General features: G+C 40.8%; 2 protein-coding genes across 4 annotated transcripts; one reads left to right on the forward strand and one right to left on the reverse strand.

Annotated features, from left to right (window-relative positions):
* The first annotated feature begins 1,031 nt into the window (after positions 1-1,031).
* On the forward strand, positions 1,032-8,696 carry LOC120717841 (carbohydrate sulfotransferase 12-like). 2 transcript variants are annotated; one of them, XM_040006108.1, is made up of 5 exons: positions 1,032-1,165; positions 3,878-4,401; positions 5,018-5,170; positions 5,324-5,503; positions 5,867-8,696. In XM_040006108.1, the coding sequence occupies exons 2-5, from the start codon at positions 4,036-4,038 to the stop codon at positions 6,413-6,415; spliced, it is 1,248 nt and encodes a 415-aa protein (XP_039862042.1). In that variant the 5' UTR covers positions 1,032-1,165; positions 3,878-4,035; the 3' UTR covers positions 6,416-8,696. The 2 variants fall into 2 exon arrangements, with proteins under 2 accessions (XP_039862042.1, XP_039862043.1); XM_040006109.1 differs by having other exon boundaries at positions 1,063-1,165; positions 3,825-4,401.
* A 3,003-nt stretch (positions 8,697-11,699) lies between these two features.
* On the reverse strand, positions 11,700-19,984 carry c1qtnf6a (C1q and TNF related 6a). Of its 2 annotated transcripts, none has more exons than XM_040006156.1 (3): positions 19,496-19,984; positions 15,833-16,009; positions 11,700-14,989 (listed from the first exon to the last, which is right to left on the reverse strand). In XM_040006156.1, exons 2-3 carry the CDS (start codon positions 16,005-16,007, stop codon positions 14,436-14,438), a joined length of 729 nt encoding a protein of 242 aa, XP_039862090.1. In that variant the 5' UTR covers positions 16,008-16,009; positions 19,496-19,984; the 3' UTR covers positions 11,700-14,435. The 2 variants fall into 2 exon arrangements, with proteins under 2 accessions (XP_039862090.1, XP_039862089.1); XM_040006155.1 differs by having other exon boundaries at positions 15,833-16,015; positions 19,496-19,983.
* Positions 19,985-20,992: the final 1,008 nt, after the last annotated feature.

Here is a 20,992-nt window from a genome sequence, read left to right on the forward strand (position 1 = left end):
ATTGTAACAAATTGTAATGCAAAAAATAAAAGCTTTCTTGCAAACTACAAGGACATAAAGAGTGGCTCTAGACTTGCTCACAGGTCCACATGAAAAGAACTTCTCTTCTTTAACTCACTAAATGTTTATCATGTTGTTTTCTAAGGCTTAAAATCAGTGTCTGGATGTTTTGGGGTTTTTTAATGACCACATTTGGATTCAATCTAGTGAGAATGAGGCTGCCAGAAGGGGATTTAGAGTAAACTCTTTCATATGGATGCAGGATAATCTCCTCATCTGCGTGAAAAGACATGCTTGTGTCCACAGTAGTGATCATAACGGGCACACACTGAACATAACAAGCTCACCAGACTTTAACTCCAGTGTATTAAAAACGTATAACATACATGCACATTATAAAACGTATAGAAGGAATACATGGCTTGACATGAAAATAATCAGGATGGATGTGCCCCCACCCCTTTCTTTTTTTTCTTATAATCCGCATCTATCTGTTCTTAGGAGTGATGTTATATATAATCTTAGTTGTGTGTGTGCGTGTGTCCAACGTATAAATACTGCCAGAGTACAGAGTACAAGGTTATAGTACATTTATGAGAACACAGGGGCCTAGGAGCGGGGTGAAATATGTGATGCTGATTGAAAACAGATGATTTTGTGTGTGTGTGAGGGGGATGCAAAGTGAATCAGCTGCTCTGTGGGGGCTCCTTGCTACGTTGGAAGTCACAGGATGAAAAGAGTTCACAAATAACTGGATTTTAACCGCATCAGCCCGAGGCAACGGAAATAATCACACGTACCCACGAACACATTTACTTAGGATCATTCTTAGGGTCTTATTTCGTGTGTTTGAGAGGAGGGTGACATTTAGGATTGCAGGTACAATATGTTATTTTCAGTACTCTGCTCCTGTGGGAGGTTGGGAGGGAGGGTGGAGAGGCTGTCTCCATAAATCATCCCCGAGCAGAGACACGGTATGCTGGAGCTGACCCAGAAAAGTGAATTTTTCCCTTCGTGCGCTCAATCTGCAGAAAGCTCAGCTTGTGAACTCTCGCGGTGCTTTGGGTGCTCGCGCTCCTCCAAGAGGACAAAACAAGAAAAAGCGGCTGGCAGCACAGACAGGTTCAGCTGACGCGGCGCTGGGAGCTAGTGGACACAGAGCGAGGTGAGAAATGTGTGTTTTTCCCACGTCGTTACATAGAAATCTTTAAAGTAACGCAACGTGTCGGCTCTTATTAAGCAGCTAAACAGTTTTGCGCTGACCTTTTCTCCAACGCCGAGGACTACTTTAACACCAAGACACACCGCTAGGCACACTATCAGCCCGTATTGATATACCCACAGGGTGTACGGAAGCTCGTTGCTGCCTTTGGCTTCTCTTCATTATTTCCCACGAAAAAACCCGATAAAGGACAAACAGCTGCACGCGACGCTTTAATTAACCGAAACCCCCTCGCGGAGAGCTTCCCGGCGCGAGGAACAACCCGTTCCCGCGGAGCTGCTTTCGCGTCAAAGGCTACATTGTGTCCGGTCTGGCATCCGCTGGAGGCGGCTGCGGAGTGGACGGAGTGATTTATCTGCCGCTCGGTCTACCGGCACACGGCTTTGTCTTTGGTTTACACCGGCGGGGACGTGCCGAGAAATAAAACAAACGCGAAAGAGTTTTGAAGCGACTGTTTAAATCGCTCAGAGGAAATGTTTCCAATAAGTCCGTCTAAAATCCAAAGCTTCAGCCTCCTGTCCACGGATAACAGTGCTGACTTGAATGAAAGAAATAACCACACATATTTTTCACAAGTTTTCTTAGACTTAACCAACTTGTTTAGGCATAAAAATGAAGGAAATATAATATTAATGAACAGATTTGGGTAGTTTAAATAGCATAAGCTTCATATGTGAGTTCTTATGTGGAAATCGTGGCCTCCTTGATATTCAGTATCCAATAGAAAAGATTTGGTAAATGTACTCGTATAAATGTGAATTTGAATGTGAATTTCTTGTTGTGCTGTTTGAAATGCACCAAAAAAATTCCACACAAACATACAGCGCAAGAAGATGAAGAAAATCCAGCGGATTAATTATTCTACTACTACTACTACTACTACTACTACGACTACTAATAATAATAATAATAATAATAATAATAATAATAATAATAATAATAATCACAACGTTTACAAAATTCACAGCAAAAACAACGCATATGAGTAATATGACTAGAAAAGTAGGCAAGCTAGGAATATGAAAACATAACATAACAATACATATAAAATTAACAAATTATCAAACAAAGAAAGTTAAGTGCTATTTCTTCTATTACTATTTAGTAATGATGATGATAACCCTGTGTGGCTTTATTAATTTATGTGCTTTTTTTTGTGGGAGCAGGGTTTTTTCTAATGTGCTCGATCAGTTGTGAGTTTTTTTTTTTTTTAAATCATTTGATAGACCTTTATATATTTTTGTGTGTCAGATCTAGACCTAGAAGTACTGTGGCTGTGGTTTCAGAAAGTGTGCCTCTGATATGTGGTGCAGCAGAAGTAAAGTGCTATGAGACAGAAATACTGATTGGGAAAAAGAAGAAGTATGTCAGAACTGTACTTATTTAGCGGAATTAATGTACGCTCATTTAGTGACTGATGAACTTGATGCATTTGGGCTTATGATGTACATTATAGAACAGCAGTTAATTTGTTTGTGCACAGAGAAGTGCCATCTGCAGGCCGCCGAGTAGGCTGATGATGACTTTCCATGTCAATGGACCCCTCTTAGCTTCAGGAAAGAGGAAATAATATGAGGACTGTTGCAGAGAGCTCCAATTTTAGACGTGCGTAGGAATGGAAAGTAACGCCCTGCGACTTTTAAACTGAACACGAAGGAGCAGATAGACTGGCGGTGGATTAAAACACATGAATTGCGGCTGAATTAAGTCACGGGGAGGACAGATCCTTTATGTATTCCATCACTTCCAGGCTGTTTTTTTCCTGTAGCTATAGAAACAAACCCATTTTGTGCATCACTTGAAGACATAGGGCTTCAGTGTGTTTTGTACATGCAGACTACATCGTGGTCGGGTGTGTAAAATATTTGGTGTTGACCTTTTTCACTGTGGGCTTTTACTTCATTACTCACTATTAACATGCTGTGCCCTAATCAGCTGGAAAGCTGCTATGGATACAGCTGGATACTTGTGCAGTGCAAAACTTTTATGGTGTGCAGAGCCTCCTGAAATGGAAATATTTGACAACCACTCGTGATTTTACTGCAGGGAGTGGGAGTGAGGTCAGCTCCGAGCACTGACAGAGAGATTGAGTGCGCGCCTCGTCAAAAAAGCAAACTCAATAAACTGTCATGCTCGCTTGAGTTTGCTTTAGATTTCAAGTTCTTACTAATAGGAGAACCAGAATACCTTAGTAGGTTGTCATTTTACTTTAGCATCAACGTGTATGCTTTAGTAGGTGCGCTTAAATGTGGGGGAAAGTGGAAAAACAGTGAAAAGAGAGATGAAAGGAAGGCGATTATCCTATGAAAGATTTATTGTTGCATTTAAAAAAAAAAAAAAAAATTGTCAGATTTTTTTTTTTTTTGTCAGATACTTTGAATCTTTTCATTGTATGAAAGTAAATTCATTAGAAAGCTTCTGTCATCCAGACTGCGGTTCTGTGCTTTTTAACCAGACTTCTTTTTTGAATTTGCAAAGCAACAAAATAATTAATTTAATAAATTATTGTTTCTGTGTTAGTGTCAGAACAGGTGTTGAACCCTGTACTCCAGCTGGACATTAAAGACACGACTATGCTTTCTGTGTGTTTGTGTGTGTGTAGGTATGACACAGAGGTGAGTTTATTGATGTTTGACCACTTCTTCTCTTGTGCAGCACGCTCCTGCAATGCACCAGCACCACAATAAGTCTGATGCTACCACAGACTCCGTGCATCTATCGCCATGGTGAGACAGAGAGGGAGAGAGAGAGAGAGAGCGCTCCTGGACCTTGACTCTGTTGCCATGGTGACCCTGTAGCAAGCAACAGTCACCATGGGAACGTCCAGGATGTTCCGCATTTTTGTAGTCCTGGGCTCGGCCTTTATGATCCTTCTGATCATCATCTACTGGGACGATGTCGGTGCCTCCCATTTCTATTTGCACACTCCTGTCTCCCCGGGCCCCAAAGTCCCGCACCCCGTTCCCCAGAAGAGGCCACAGACCTCTCGAGCCCCGTCCTTCCTGTCGGACATCGATGCCTTTGTTAACCAGTTCTTAGAGCCGGGAACTGGTGAGCCCACTGACGCTGCCCCGGCTGACACAAGCAACCAGTCAGAGAAAGCAGAGGAACGATATATACCGCGGCGGGAGTGGAAGATTCACCTGACCCCACTGGCTCCAGAGCTCCGTGACAGACAGGTTAACTCAGTTTTTATTGTTGTTAGTAGTAGTAAATGTTTACTAGTTGATTAAATGTTTTACTGCTGGCATTTTGAGATGTCTTAGCAGGAAAAGCACAGTTGCTGCACAAAAAATGAATTATTCTGCGTGCCGGTTTCTTACTTCTTCAATGAGATGACTTAAATAGAGTCACTTAAGTTGTTCTTATTTCCACCTGTGTGCCTTCCCTCTGCTCCAGCACATCCAAATGTCTGTCATGTAACAAAGTCCAGTGAGGAAATCTGTACTAATGAGCAGAACCTTCACATTTCTGGGCTGCGAGTAGTTGACAGGAGCAGAGCTTCTAATTGAGACAGTGTTAACCTAATCGCAGATTTAAGAAATTCAAACTGGCATTAAAGAAAAAGAGCCTGTCGTAACTATAATCACGTGTGACAGCGGTAACCTTAAAGGCACCCACAGAGGTTGATACTGTTGATACTCCTTGCTGTAGATATAATTTTGGTTAATATCCCTAAGTATGTAAATGAAGGAGCAAAAGCTCCCCAGTCAGTGAGCAATGTCTGAAAATGAAGTATTTATAACCTCGGTTGGTAATTGTTAATTTTCCTGTGCTTCACGAATGGAACGATAGGAGCAGAGGCGGAGGTTGCTTCAGGAAATGTGCGCCAATGACAGCATCTTATTTCATGGCAAAAACCGTTCATTTGACGACATTCCCAACAAGGAGCTGGATCATCTAATCGTGGATGACAGGCATGGCATTATCTACTGCTATGTTCCCAAGGTATGCAGACACATGCTCCTGTAAAACTTAATAAGGCACATGTAACAACAGCATACATGGTTCCCTCCTGTCAGTGGTCACACGCTCATAGACGGTGTGTATCTGCCTGTTTCACTGTGACATCTGAGTGGACAATAAACTTTCCCTTCTCAGGTAGCGTGCAGTAACTGGAAGCGCATCATGATAATTCTCAGTGAAAGCCTGCTGCAGGAGGGCGTTCCTCAGAGAGACCCCCTGGCCATCCCCAGGGACCTGGTCCACAACAGCAGCATGCACTTCACCTTCAATAAGTTCTGGAAACGTTATGGCAAGTTTGCAAGGCACCTCATGAAGGTCTGTCCAAATTTCCCACCTTCTTGTTCTCTGTATGGTAGTAAAAAAAATATAATTTAACTTGGTAAATATGCTGTTGATTTATTTTTTTTATCTTTTGATGAATTTGCTTCGAGCTACCTGGAATGTGTTCTGAACCTTCTACCTCAGTTAGATGTTTATTCTGTTTTATATAAGGCCCTTCAATGTTATGGGGATGCATGACTGATCTCTCACAGAGACATTATTGATGCAGCACAGGAAGATGAATACTGCTCTCTGCTCTGTTCTTTTTTTTTTTTTTTTTCACCTTTACAGTTTTGAAATGCACATGTGTGTATTCAATAATTGAATGTTAAGAAAACTGTAATTTATTTTTCCCAGGTGAAGCTGAAGAAGTACACCAAGTTCCTCTTTGTGCGCGACCCTTTTGTCCGTCTCATTTCTGCCTACCGGAATAAGTTTGAGCTACCCAATGAGGACTTCTACCGACGCTTTGCGCAGGTCATGCTGCGCCGCTACGGCAACCAGCCGACGCCTCCTGCTTCTGTGGATGAAGCCTTTTCTTTGGGTATCCATCCCTCTTTCTCCCACTTCATCCAGTATCTCCTGGACCCTCAGACAGAGAAGGACATGCCCTTCAATGAGCACTGGCGGCAAGTGTATCGACTTTGTCACCCATGTCAAATTCAGTATGACTTTGTGGGACACTTAGAGACGGCAGAGGAAGATGCTGAGCACTTGCTGCGACTGCTGCGGGTAGACAACGTGGTGGAGTTTCCCACCTCCAGCAGGAACCTTACAGCCAGCAGCTGGGAGTCGGACTGGTTCAGCACAGTTCCAGTAGAGGCACGCAGGGAACTGTACAAGCTGTACGAACCTGACTTCAGGCTGTTTGGATACGAGAAACCAGACTCACTCCTCAATGAGTGACTCGTGATTCTACTGAGCTGATGGAGCCACACAGACAAGATGTGTTTTTGTTTTTTTTATTAAATGTTGACCCCAACCACAGTGACACATCCCTCCTTCTTCTGGGTTGTGCAGATGTTTTCTCCAGTGTTGCTTAAGCTAAACTAAACGTCTAGACACTCAATCTTCTGAGGAAGCACACTAATGAGTCAAAGCCATTATCAGTTATGGTTTTTCTTAACAAAGCTAACAAGAAGCACAGAGGTTAGACATGAACAAACAGATGAAGTGTGTTCAGTGTAGTCCTTAAAGAGGACCTATTGTGTTCTCTCCTTATTTTCTTTCATATATGTGCTGTTACAGTGGTGGATGCTGATACGAAACGTGGCCAAAGTTTCAAACCCTTTTCAAGCCCTAATGTTTAATTTCAAACTGTGTTTTTTGTCTCTTTTTCCTACTCTTGAATCTGAATGACATCAGTGGGAGCAGCTATTCCTAATGTTGGTTGTCTCATAGCCAGCTGCTCCACCCCTCTGCTGCTCGAACCTCCTGTCTACAAAGGGGAAAACCAATCAGAAGAAGAAAGCTGGCTTAAAGGGAGGTGAAAGGAGGTGAACAGCAGATGAGCTGAGGTTCTTCACCGAGGCCCAGTTTTTTTTTTTTTTTTTTTTTTTTTTTTTTTTTTTTTTAAAACTCTGAATCGTGCGTAGTTGTGGCAGTAACATGTCCCCTTTAATTCAAAACTCCATGCTGCGTGTGCTGCAGTCTCATCTTTGATGTCCCCTTCATGCCTGCCATTTGTGGCCACAGTTGTGTTGTGACTAACTGTGATGATCAGAGAGGCTTCTGTAGTGCGACGTTTGAAAGATCCCACCTCTGCGGGGGCACGGAAACCATGCTCGTTGTGATGCTAGCATGGCTGCAGCAGTTTTGGAAATTTTGGCCTGCTTTAAAAAAAAAAAAAAGTCTGCTTGCTTAGTTTTAATTGTAGTTCCTTTAATTGTAGGTCAGCTTATTTATTTCACATTTTAAAAGTGCAACGTTTATGTTAAGCATGAAAGGGATTTTTCTGTTGAAAATGCATACTAATGACAGTTCAGTTATACCTCATACACGGACATGAAGAATATGTTCATGTTGCTAACTCTTACAGAGAAAACCCTGCTGCTTTTTCACACCTGGAACATTTGCATGGCCCATTAAATGATACCAACAGTTTATTCTGACAACATTTTAGCTGCTTGCTTTATTTTAGTAGTTTCAAAGCATGATGTAGCCTCATCGTACAGAAGCACAGCAGCTCCAGTAGGCAGCACAGCAGGCAGATTAGTGGGATTTGTCTCAGCTTGTCTTTTAAAATATAAATCCCTGGTGTGAGGATTTTTTTTTTTTTTTTTTTTTTTTTGGTCTTCATAGTTGTACTTGTTCAAACGTGCCTCTGTATATTTAAACAGTTTGTAAAGGGAACATTTTCTTTTGTTTCATGTTGTTGCCATCAACACTTGCTTGGTGTTTCCATGCACAGTGTACAGTTTTTAACACTTAATTATGCTGGGTAACCCTGAAGACTGCAACAGTGCCATAAAAGGCTGATGGGGTTGAGGGGGGTAACCGGGGTGGTGTGGACACCCAACTTTGTGAACACGAGGCAACTTAGGAATTTCAAATTGATACCATAGGTGATAACTGACCTCTTCTAAGGTCAGAGGTCAAGTTCTGAAAATCTTGTGAATGTGATAACTGAAGAAGGATACCATAGGTGCATCTAATAGGAGGCTGAGCATTGATAGGCAGTAATTTATTTACATTTTTTAAAATCTAAGGGCAGAATTTTCATGGGATGCATTGTTTTTGTAGCAAATGAGCTGAGCACATTATATGAAGCCAGCAAAAAACAGTTTTCAGTTGTGCAACGCTACTGCGCTGCTGTGAGATGCATCGAGTTGGTTTGATGATAACATCAAAGTACAACTGTAATGTATAATGAGGCTATACTCGGCGCTAGCTGAAGGGCGAAGGCGTGAACACGGTTAGAGTCGGAGCTTCGCAGCATGAGGCTGGGTCAATTTTAAGGGGGAAAAGTGCAAAGGGAAGACAGTGCCTTTGGTTGCAAAAGTTTACACAGCAAAAAAAAAAAAGTATTTTTGTAGGACTTAATTTTTACTTAAATCCAAATACAGTAAGAGCTGTATGAAGCCACAGCAAAGTATGCTTGACGTGCTGGCCTGTGTTTATCGTGTGCAATCATCATTTGGGGGGAAAAAAGGAAACGCAGGAGCCCTTTTGGAGAACCGTAAATGTCTTTATGTGTGAATTTGTATGAATTTGTTTCTCCAGTGTGCCTGTGTTTGGTTCAGACTGTATGTGAGGTCATGCTCTGTCCGACATTATTCTGCACGTTCTTATGTGTGTGCACTCACAAACACACACACTGAGTCAGTGTCGTTTCAATGCTTTTTGGTTTGTTTTGTGCAACTGTGGGGTGTTGTTACTGTAAAAAAAAACAAACAAAATAATTAAAAATCTAATGTCATCTCAACATCATTGTTCTAAATATACAAAAAAAGCTGGTTTGTATGAAGATAATGGAAAAAAACTGCATTTCAACCTTACTCATGTTTGTTTTTGCAAGTCAGTCATCTTTAACAAAAAAAACAAACTTCTGTTCTTTGGTCTTTTTTATGTGAGTGTTCACATTCATTCAGTTAAAAATGATATTTTTCATTTCTGTGAAAGTGCAAAGAATTGACTTTTATTTATTGGCAGAAATAAAAATCATGAATAAATGCTGCTTTCTTTTTTTCAAAGGGAGCCTTGAACACTTTGTTTAAACGGCAGTGCAAAAACCATAGCCTACTTCATCTCAACTGATGTTAAAAACACAAATGTCATATTTGAACTTGATGGCACATTTTAGAAGTATTCATGTAGCTGGAATTCAGAGAAATAATGTTGCGGGGCAGGAAAGGTTAATCTGCTCTTCTTTAGTGTGATTATGTGCAATACTAACATTAATCTACCAGACTGCGAAAGGTTACACAATGTAAAGCACAACTATCACTTGGAATGAGAGCTGAGAATCGTGGTGAAAAATACATGGCTTGTAAGAGAATAACAGGAAACCAGTGCAGCCCACAAAAATGTTAACAGGAAATGCTGACCATGTCTCCAGTGTGAACACTTCAGCTCGCCACTTGCTTTAGTTTGTTTGTGCTTGTATATATTTGTGATTCATATCACAGGTGGGACAAAAATTCTAGTCATCAAGAATGTAGTTAAATATCAAGCACCTCTACTTTTATTCCTCAAGGTGTCAGTGTGGACAAGTTTATCACCATCTTCTAGTCATTTTGTCGTGGCTGGCAGTGCTGATCTGGGCACCTATATACTAGAGCAAACCTAAATAATCGTGGCTTTAGTTCAAACTGAAAAGACAAAAAGTATACCTTAAACATGGCATGGCTTAAATATGCTTCCTGACTTTGCCCAGTAGATTATGTCAGGCAGATAAGGTGCTGTGATGTATGTGTGATTGGCTGGAAACCCACCTTGATGATATACCCTGACAACAAATCTAAGTTTAATGATGCAGGTTCCAGCTGAAGGACTGACCCTAGGGACACATGATGGTAATGTGAACAAGTGAATGGCAGAAAATAAATAGTTTAGATGAGTAGAAACAAATGAACAATAACCCGTTTTCTGCTTCTTTCATTTATTTTATATAACTCATGTCAGTCTGTGGGGACTGACATGAGTGGACATGAAATAAGACGGGCTCACAGTGAGAATTACATTGAATGTGTCCAAAAAGACGTTCTTATCATTATTGTTGCTGACTACTATAAACAACATTCACTGTTTATTCCAGTCACGGAATAACCAAAGCTGGATAAGGAGTCACTGCTGTTAGATCATCAACGGCACGACCTTAAAGGTGGAACAGACTGTATATAAAAGATGGATGTAACCCCCATGACGTCACCCGTGGTGAGTGAGGGTCATGCTGCGTTCCATTTGTCTCAGAAGTGAGAACTGGGAGTGATTTGACACAAGTGTGGAAAAACAGCACAACGCCTGTTTTTGCTCTTCAAAACATCGCTGCAGTGCTTTCATGGATATTGGCTGGTCAGTGCTCTATGTATGGCTTATTTAGCGAGTCACAAATACACAACAGTGTATACACAACTTCAAATGGAGCACACTGTTAGATTTAACCATGAAACTGAGGCCCACGGCACGCTCACTGCCTTATGACTTGTGAGTCGTGAGCAGAGATGGGCAGTAACACGTTACTAATCTGATTACTTTTTTCAAGTAACGAGTAAAGTAAGGGATTACTATTGCAAAAACGGTAATTAGATTACCGTTACTTTCCCGTAGGAACGCTGTGTTACTGCGTTACTAAAACCGTGATTTTTTTGCAAGAGTGTCTCATGACAGTGACGTAAGCAAGTGCACCGTTCGTGACAACAGCTGTGCGCAGATCAACAGTGGATCATATATCGAGTGCGGGAGAGAGTATGAGCGTGCAGCGTTTAAAGCGTGGAAGTACTGACCTTACTTTGAGTTTGATTCCATAAAAAGTGACAAAAACATTAGCGTCCGTTGTGCGTGGGAAGAAAACTTTTTACAGCGAAAAAACACCCTAAACAAGCACCGAGTGCGCTACGACGTAATGGGAAATTCACAGAGAAACTCGCGGATTCTTCAAATGACCGCTGCGGCACACCTGCACCAGCGTAAACCTCCGCCTACCCCACTCCTGCTATACAGGTGAAAATAGAGCAACAGGACCGCTGAGTCTTTGACTTTATTTATTTTCTGCTGTGTTTTACTTGCATCTATTTGAAAGACTGAGTGTAAACACAAAAAATATTTTATTTTATGTGCTGGAATGTGCAGAAAATAGGTTTAAATGTTAAACTAATTTATTCAAGTCAGAGAATATTGCATATAATTTCATTTTTGCTTGATGCATAAAGTTAAAAGATTAAAACTGATAAAACAAGTTTAAAAAAAGAGACTTTTCCATTTGATTACATTTTGTATGATGGATTATGCAGAAAAAGTAGAATTGGGCTGAAAAGGGCAGAAGTAATCAGTAAAGTAACTGGATTACTTTTTGGGGGAAGTAATCAGTAATTAGTTATTGATTACTTTTTTCAAGTAACTTGACCAACACTGGTCGTGAGTATACGCTGATTTATCCTGTTTTGTGACTCTAATGATGGTCATATTTACAACGTGAACCCAACTGTGACCTGAAATTAGTAACTGAGCACATAAAGTCATAATGAAAATGTTAACAGCCTGATAAGTCTCCCCCTGCTGGCCATTAGAAAGAATGCAGGTTTAAAGCAATACGGCAATGGCTCACTTTTTAGTGTATACAGTTGAATTAATGCTTCATTCTCAAATATTACATTATGTATCAATGTTTGGAGTGCTTTTAATATTCAGATTAGTATTTGTGTTTTGTGCTGCATTAAGCTCTGCAGTCCATGTGTGATCCTTAGTGTAGTTTCATTTTCCTTCACAGCTTTAGTGACATAACTTTGTCGGGTTGTGTGTCTGCACTTCCCTTGTAATATCTAACGAATGCTATCAGGGAATTTCCTCAAACTGACACAAATGTTTATGTGGAATCCAGGACGATTTAAAAAGTCTTTAGTGGTTAGAAGTGAAGGTTTACTCAGATGAAATAATGACATCATAAAGGTTAAACATCGCAGTTTTGCAACAAAAAGACTTTTCTGGCTGTTATTTATCTGTTGTTAATGCACGACTCAGGATTAGAAGGTGAGAGTTATTCATTTGCTGTTGTCTGGAGAATCAGTTTTCTCACTCGTTAGAGTGTCGAGTCATTTTAAACTATGACTGCCAGAGCTTAGCTATTTGTGTTTTTAATTTATTGGTTTTGCATGCATAAAAGATTAAAGTTAGCTGAAGATGTAAATCTTAGAAGGAAAGGAGAATACTTTGTAAAATATACATTTCCCAAACCCAAATTCAGCAGGAGTTCAGTTAGCACCGTATTTTAGCAAAACTCACTAACAGCAAATCTTCCCAGTGAATGTCATATAAAATGCTTCTGAACACCAAATACAGATAATCTTTCATGTTAAATAAACAGATTGAGCCTGCATCTTTGTAAAGTTAATGCTTTGTTTAATGCATCTAGTTTTACACATCAGGGGCAGGAGTGATGGATTCCAAACCAAGACTTATTTGATATTTGATGGTTTAAAAACATGTCTGTGATTGAGAAACACAATGAAACGGCTTTGTGGGTAAAAAATGTTATATAATGCAAACTTTTCTTCTTTTTTTTTTTTTGCTGTGGGGTTCATAAGAATATATTTACCTCTCTCATTTGGCAAATATGAAACTACAGCTGCCAGCTTAGCTCAGCACAGTGGAAACAGCCCCCCCACCTTTAGATAAGGGTAACAGAATCTGCCCACAGTCACCTGTAAAGCTAACTAATGTGCATGTTTCACATTTGTGAGAGCTAAGACTAAGCACCATCTCTTGCAGGCAGGTGTGGGCAGTCATTTTTTTCCTTTTATGAGCACAGCTGAAAGCAATGAATCTGTTTGATTGATGCTGGATCAGTGTATAAGAGTCGTTGGTGCAAGGAGGTGATGCGACTGATCGTCTTGGTTTTCCAAAGTCAGACTGACTTTGGCTTTGAGCCCCCGGCTGAAGAAAAGAAGGGCTTATGTTACACTCCTGTCAGAAGCTCAAAGCAGACCCTGCAACCGTATCCTGTGATACCTGTTGAAATGTGAATCTAATCTAAAGACAGATTTCAGGGCCTAGGCTATTGCACACCTATTGTTTGATGTATCCTGTTTTAAATGGTTTTATTTTTTCCTCCCTGAGATAAAGATATTTAATTCAAGTTTTTCTTTTTTCTTTTTTTTCTTAATAGTGATACAGAGCATTGCCCTTGTAGATACCAATCTGGTGTGGTTTTAGGGTTGCCAAACCCTGTTTTTTTCTTTGCTTTTATTGGTTCTAGACCGGCGATATCAAACTCATTCTATTGTGCCACATGCAGCCCGCTTTGATCTTTGGGTCAAAGCAGTCAAACAACATAATAATTGTGTAAAATGACACAAAATTTGACGATAGTTCATTGCACACACTGTCCTATAATTATTGTTATTCATTTAGAGTGGACTTAATGGAACAACAGGAACGTTTCCTGTCATTTAATTGTTTATCTGTTAGTTAAAACTGTTCTTATTGATAAAGACTGCCCACCCCCATTGCCAGTCTTTATCAATAAGAAAAGCTGTAAAACTTATGGAAATACAGTTAAAAGTTAAATATTTATGCACTCCTTACATTTACTAAAGCCGTCCAGTGGGCCGGAATCGAGTCTTCGCTGGGCCGATTCTGGCCCCAGAGCCTTATGTTTGACTAGACGGTGGAAGTGCTGCAGAGAGCTGGTGTGGTTTTTCTCACTGCTTCTTGCATGCAGTGTAGTAGATCTCAGAGGCCACTTGAGACTTCTTGACAGATCTTGCTGTTTTTTCTGTGCAGTTGACGTGTGAACATGTGGTGATTGTTTTTTTTTTATACTTACTGCAGAAAGCACACTGCCCATTTTATTTAGTTAGGCCACTCACTGCTGTGCAGTATTTAAATTATTTAATATTTAACTCATTATTTGTTGATTTCGTTAAATGTATTGTTTTGTTTTCTTAAATCGGTGACGACTTCATATTTTTTTAATATTAATATTGAAATTTTGAATCTGAATGCGCGTGTATGGCTCTTCTTGAACCTAAAATTAGTATAAATTTATACTAGTAAAACAAATGTTTTAACTTTATACTATTAACAAAGTGTCATTGGGTTTTACAGTGTTGTGTGGATTTTTTTCAGCCCACCAGTGAAATCTGGTAAAGCTAGGAGTCTTTCTTTTTATATAAACATTTTTATCTTGTTGAGTATGTGTTTATCTACAAGGACAGATTTGTGGTAAATTGCTTTCGAGCTCGACCGGGTACAGTAATACTCGGCCGATTCATTCCTTCTCTTCACTGGACTTGATGAGGTATCCACTGAACGTTATGTAGATATCTACATCGTCACTGTAAATGGCGTTCTCTCTCTCCCTCTTGTACAGGCGGACCCACACCTCATCGTTCAGCTCCAGCTCCAGCATCAGGCTCTGACTCTGCATGATTGAGCGGTCGCTGGGCTGAGCGTACACAATCGCCCGCTCTGTGTCGTTCTGCATTATGTGGAGGTACGTCTCCTTGAAGTTCCACGTGTGGATGTTGACGTTGAAGAAGTAGATCCCTGGGATGTGGCAGACGAACGTTCCCTTGAACATGTTGAAGTGGTCGTCGAGGTTAACGAAGACCGTGTCGAACACAAGTGCCTGATAGGAGTCCAGGCTGTGAAGGGATTTTCGACGGCCGACGGAGAAAGCAGAGTACTGGACTTTGCAGGGGTCTCCTGGGAGACCAGCCTGACCCTTAGAGCCTTTTGATCCCGCTGGCCCAATAGAGCCTGGAGGTCCTTCAAGTCCAGCTTTGCCTGGTGTCCCTCTCTCACCACGGTCTCCTTTGTCACCTAAAGTGAAAATAATTACACGACAGTATGAGATCATTTTTAAAAAGTCCAAAACCCAGAACAGTCGATCCTGTTTGAAACTCTACCCATAGATGGTAGAATCATGCCCTTCAGAAAAATGGTGTGGATGAATTTAGCAAATAATATGTGTGATACTGTCATGTCACCAAGGAATGCTTCCAGCACCTTGCTGAATCTGTGTCATGAAGAATTAAAGCAGTTCTGAAGGGAAAAGGGCAAACCAGTATAAACCTGGTGGCCAGTGAAGTTGAAGCAGAGCTTTTAACATGAATGCTGTTGGGGGGGGGGGGGGGGGGAATTGAACTAAAAGTACATATAAGAAAACTGTCATCTTGCAAATGAAAGAGCTTTGCAAAGAAAGCTGGTCTAAAATTGTCTTTGAGGCTGTCGGATAATCATCCAAAACCTGCAATATGTTCTGTGAGTGGTGTGATGCTTCCTTCTGATGCCAATGACCAGCTTGCTTTATCATAACAAAGAGCATCATGTTAGCTGATGTCTGTGCTTGAAAAAATAAAAACAAACAAAAAACAGGTAACTGGATTTATTTAAGTTTTTGAAGACTTTTCACCTCTAATCTAAAAACTATATTTGCTGATATTTTTTGTTGAATAAAGTATTGAAATAAATAGTTTTCCCTCGCCTCCTCCTTAAATTTCAAATACACATGTGTTTAAAAAAGTGTTTTTTCCCCCAAAATTCTGGCTTTATTGTGAAAACCCGTGAGTCTGCAGATGTTCTACTACATATATTACACAGGTTCACACAGAAAAATGATTTGGTGCTTGGTGACTTGACCTCAGATGGCTGCGTGTGTGTTACCTTTCAGAATGGTCATGTTGATGTATGTGCGGACCTCTGGGGCATAACTACTTGGCTGGGCACCGCTGCCCTCTGCTGGCTCCAGGTGATCACAGCAGTGTCTGCAGGGGACTGGAGGAGGCACCGTGGCCACCAGGCAGGATAAGGACAGGAGCAGGAGGAGGATGCCCGACATGGCTGTAACTAAGGTGAGAGCAGAGAGTTAATATCTGCTGAAAAGGGACTCGAGAGACTTTTCTATATTATCTGGAATTTGTGTGTCATCATCCTGGTGGTGCCCTGGTGACACTCACTGTAGCAGAGTTTCATCATCAAGTTTCCCAGACGTATGTTAAGTCTGCTTGTTGGCTCAGACTCAGCAAAGACCTTCAGCGAGAAAGGTTTCTAATCCTGGATTATTCCACGTCTGGGAACTTGAGCCTGCACTTCTAGCTGTCTTTTTACTTTTTGAACGCGATAAGCCGCACAAAGCATGTAAGATAAAGTCATGAAACTTTACCAGTTTGTAGCTGAAATCAAAATGAAACCCAAGTGGTGTAATCACATAGCGAGATGGCCTATATGTGGAATGTCAGTTGTTGGACAGCTGCTTTGAAAGTGAGATAATGATGTCAGAAGCTGGAAAAAGAAAGAGGAATCTGAAGCAGTGAGCCAGCAAAAACATGCATCAACCTGGGAAGAAAAATCAGGAGACTGGAACTGTGGAAAAAAAATCAAGTAAAGCTTTTTGTTTTTTTCAAGACAGTCAGTAAGTTTGAATATGAGTTGACCAGGCAGCCCAGCGGCCTTTTAATGGTCAGTTAAATGTGATTCTGAGAGTATACCTCAATAATAATAATGCTGTTAATAAAAACAAAACTGGGCTTTCTGGTATAGTCATGCCAAACCAGATGTTTCTCTGGCCATATTTTACCATGACTGCACAGCCAGCTAGACAGTGGCCAACAGGAGTTTGAGACTGGGCATGCTGGTTTTGCCTCATAAACACCTGCTCCTCTTACTTCATGCGTACTTTACTCACTTCTTCTACAAACCAATCTTTGTAGCTGGTTTTTATTTTAATCTCACCATCTGTACCATCCACAGCTGCAGAATTTCTCTTGAAAAAACTCTATTCACAGACTGGCCTACATATAAACAGATGTAGCAGGAACTACCGCAGACACTGTTTGCGGTAGTTGCTGCTACAGTGTGTGTCACCAGAACCAACATTTTCCCTCCATGACAGACTCGCAAATAAGCAAATGAATGAGAACCAGCTGCTTAACCTAGTCATTGTGTGTTATCCACAGAGATTTAACATTGCAAAAGGAATCTGGACTGCAAGAACCATAAATCGCTTGAAAAAAAATGACCCAGGGCTTTTTTTGTTTTCAGATAGCAAACTCTGGAGAACTGGGGGATAGGTGATGGCCGTCTGCCAGACTCTCTGTGTTCAGAACAGGGTGTACTGCTGTGTTTATAGGACAGCTCGGTCCATAACCACAGTTGCATCCTTTACACACAGGTGGCTGCTCAGCTAAAGACCACGAACGCAACCTCTGCACGCTCTTAAAAATAACTTGCTCTTGTTGTCTTGCTATAATCAAGAGAAGAAACAAAGTAAGAGCCACCATGAAACAAAGTAAGTCTGTAATGCGCCTTAGCTGATATGAAATGCCGGTATCCACCTTCACAGCGGCCGATGTTTTCCGAATGTTTACTTGGCACCCTCAGGAAAGGGTTCTCGTGTAACGCTGTATCACATCGTACGGGTTTTCCTGAAATGTTACATTCACATTTATTTGCATATATCTATGGGACATTACTCTTAATAATCATAGGGGCAAAATAGAGGCGCAACCACAGAGTACTTGAGAAATGCCATCAAAACATCAGGACACTATCAGATGCAGAGTCAAAATTGTGTATAAAATGCATGTTTTTAAGGTGAAGACTTGGATTAAGACTTCACAACAAAAACAGGATTTTTGTAAACGGAACTAATAATTTGAAAATGGTATTTAACCCCCCCCCCCAATTATTTATTTATGTTTTTGCCTTGAATTAATCCTGACAAGGACTTAGTTTTCAGGATTCAGCTGTGTCTAACTCTCTTTCCTTTTCTTTGACAGTCCATTTCAAAGGGACACTTTCCTAAATGAGAGAAGCAGGAGGTTTTCTGTGTCGGAGTCATATTTTAGCACTTATGTGTCCACCTTTGTGTTACAGACAGCTCTGAGAGGGTTTGAATGGTTGAGTTGCAGTTGATTAAACTAAAGGTCATCTTTTTTTGTTCACCAAATCCAAAAAGTAACAGAGTCCAAGGGTAAAATGATGAAAACACAAGAAGAAAAGAAGCAAAAGAACACGGAGAACAACACAGGAACAAAAACTGATGACACGACAAGAGCAATAAGGAGGACAGGGCTATTTATACACCGAGGACTAATTGGGAGAAGGTAAAGAGGGGAGGGGAATGAGACGCAAGTTAATGTAATCAAGACAACCAGGGCAGACTGGAAGTTTCAGCCAAAACAAGATGACTCACTCCAAACATGAGACAAGCAAACACTGGAGGACAAAAGTTAGCACAGAAAGATGAGCCAGAGGGTGGGGATGGCAGAGAAACACCAAGGACACTCAAAGTACCCCTAATAAAGATCAAGAGCAGAAGCAAAAATAAAGAATAGAGAATGAAAAGCAGGAATGAAAAGTCCAAACACAAAAATCAAAGCACAACAATAACAGGATAACCTGAACTCAAATATATTTACGGAGAATTCAAAATCCAGAACAAACACGATGAGGAAAATCCTCTCAGACCACCTCTGTGAGCAGTCTAATAAAACCGATAAAAACCATCCCCATGGTGTGAGGTCAGCTGACTTCAGGAGTTCTAACAATAAAACTATGACTCCATCCTACAGTTCGTCTGTCTGAGGTGCAGAAAGCACCATATGTTTGGAGCAATTCATAGTTACGTAATGCTAATCAGGGGTTGGATTTAGCGCTATGTGGGTAAATGTGCACTGTTTTGCAGATCTTTAGGAGTCTCGCATAAATTCTGCTGATCTGCTGCTGCAAATTAAATAAAGTAGAAAGCAACAAAAAACAAAACAAACGCTCCTTTCCCAGGTTACAGGTTACATTATTGGTCATTTGTGCTTAAACTTGAATTTATAATAATTGATTGTGATTATAGATTGATGATTCCCCCCACCCACCCTCACCCCGACTGCCTGAATGGTGTTTTCTTCCTTTCTCACAGTGGAAATGTGCTGCTTGCTTCTATTTGGGTCCTTCTGGGATTTACCCAGATGTTTGACATGGCTCACGCTCTGACCAAGGGTATTACATAAGATTTTCTCTTTTTTTCTTTCTTGCGGAAATCTCTACTTGAACTGGAAACTTGTAAATCAAACGGGATTTTCTCCTAATATCACGATGAAAGGCATGTTTACATACTGATGCTTCTTATTTCATAGCATCCATAAGTACATGCAGTTATTATGTTGGCTCTGTAGTCCACATTAAAGGGTTTTCTGCAGCATTATACAAGTTAAAGCCAAACTGTAGTTAGTGAAGCCTCCGTGCTTTCTAGCAGACTGTCATGCATCACAATCTCACATCACCGCCACAGCGCTCCCATGCAGCCGACTGATCTCTATCTGAATGACTCACCTCGTTCACGTCTGCGCTGCCGCTTCACACCGCTCAGAAGACGGGGACGGAGGAGGGGGAAAGTCCTGAGTCAGCAGCTCCCTCCCTCCTTCTCTCTCTCTGTCTGGACCTCTGTGTGAATTAGATGTGAAAAGTTTCCTATAGAAAGGAAGTCCTTCTTTTCTCCCTGACCCCTCCTTCGTGGAGCAAGTATCAGTCCGTTTATCTGACAGTAAAAGATGCTCAGTGATCCGGATCTGAGTTTTTTTCCCCCCTGAAACATAAACCTGATGAACATGTGAAGCATCTAAAGCCTTTCATTTGCTCAGAGTTGTATCCCCAATCTGCCAGATGCTAATTAGGATCAAACAACACGCCTTGTTAAAGTTTAGCAGCACAACTTAATGATGATAATACCACCAGCAGCAGCTGGTATGTTTAGGGAAAACTCTTCATATCCTCTAGGGTGTGAGCTTCCGCTGCTGAATATCTGCAAACTTCCAGACCTCTCATCAGCCGCAGCTGCCAGAAGAAAGAGAGGGAGAGCAGAGAGAGAGCAGGAGTATAAAAAAAGAAGGAATGTCCTAAAGCTTAAGTAACCTACCGTCATATTGTGTATTATATCACATGAAAGGGCACGGAGAGAGCTGTACAACACACTTTTTATATATTCAACTTTACAATGACACCAGAAAGTTTTTCAAAATTACACACGGCATGAATAGATCTTAAAGTCTCAAGTTTTTACAGCTTATAGAAGCTAAAGATTTCAGCCAGTCCCGCTTTAATCATATGGGTAAAGATAATAAAATACACCATTTTAGTATGTAATGCTTAAAGGTCATAGGTCAAAAGGTCAGACATCACCACGTTGTTATAAAAACAGGCACAGTTCGTGTTTCTGTTATCTTTATAAGGACCAAGAATAATAAAAACATCATAAAATATAAGATTTATCAGGTACAAGCAGGTGGATTTTGCAGTCTCTGGACAGATTGGATTTATCTGCCAGAGCCAGTTCACTTTCTGTCAAGACGAATCCCAGAATGGCTGCAAAGCCCGAAGGGCGCTGACCAGAGAGTCCTCAGTGAAGGAGCGACTGGAGCTAAAGCTTAAAATAACCACTTTGCTGTTAATTGAAGTTGTTTTTTTAAATATAGGATTGATTTAACATTCAAAGTGAAATGAAACAACCCTTTCTTCTTTCGTCTTTTTCATCATTTCATGCGCACAATGAAAACTGGCACCAAATTTAGAAAATGATTCCATGTTTGAGCCTCATTCTTCAGCTTGGAAACAAGTCCATGTCTCTTCAGTTTCAGGCGACATGCTATGTTACGTCAAAGGTTTTTGTTTTTTAAAATACCTTTACAGTCAATGCAGCTCATGGTGATTTATCACCAGTGATGGGTAACGGCGTTGCTAACAGCGTTACTTTTTTCAGTAACGAGTAATCGAACTAATTACTATTCCTATCGTTACAACGCCGTTACAGTTACTAACAAGAAAATGCGGTCC

The sequence above is a fragment of the Simochromis diagramma genome, unplaced genomic scaffold, assembly GCF_900408965.1.
Source record: "Simochromis diagramma unplaced genomic scaffold, fSimDia1.1 OVJJ01000510.1, whole genome shotgun sequence".
Taxonomy (NCBI): Eukaryota; Metazoa; Chordata; class Actinopteri; order Cichliformes; family Cichlidae; genus Simochromis; species Simochromis diagramma.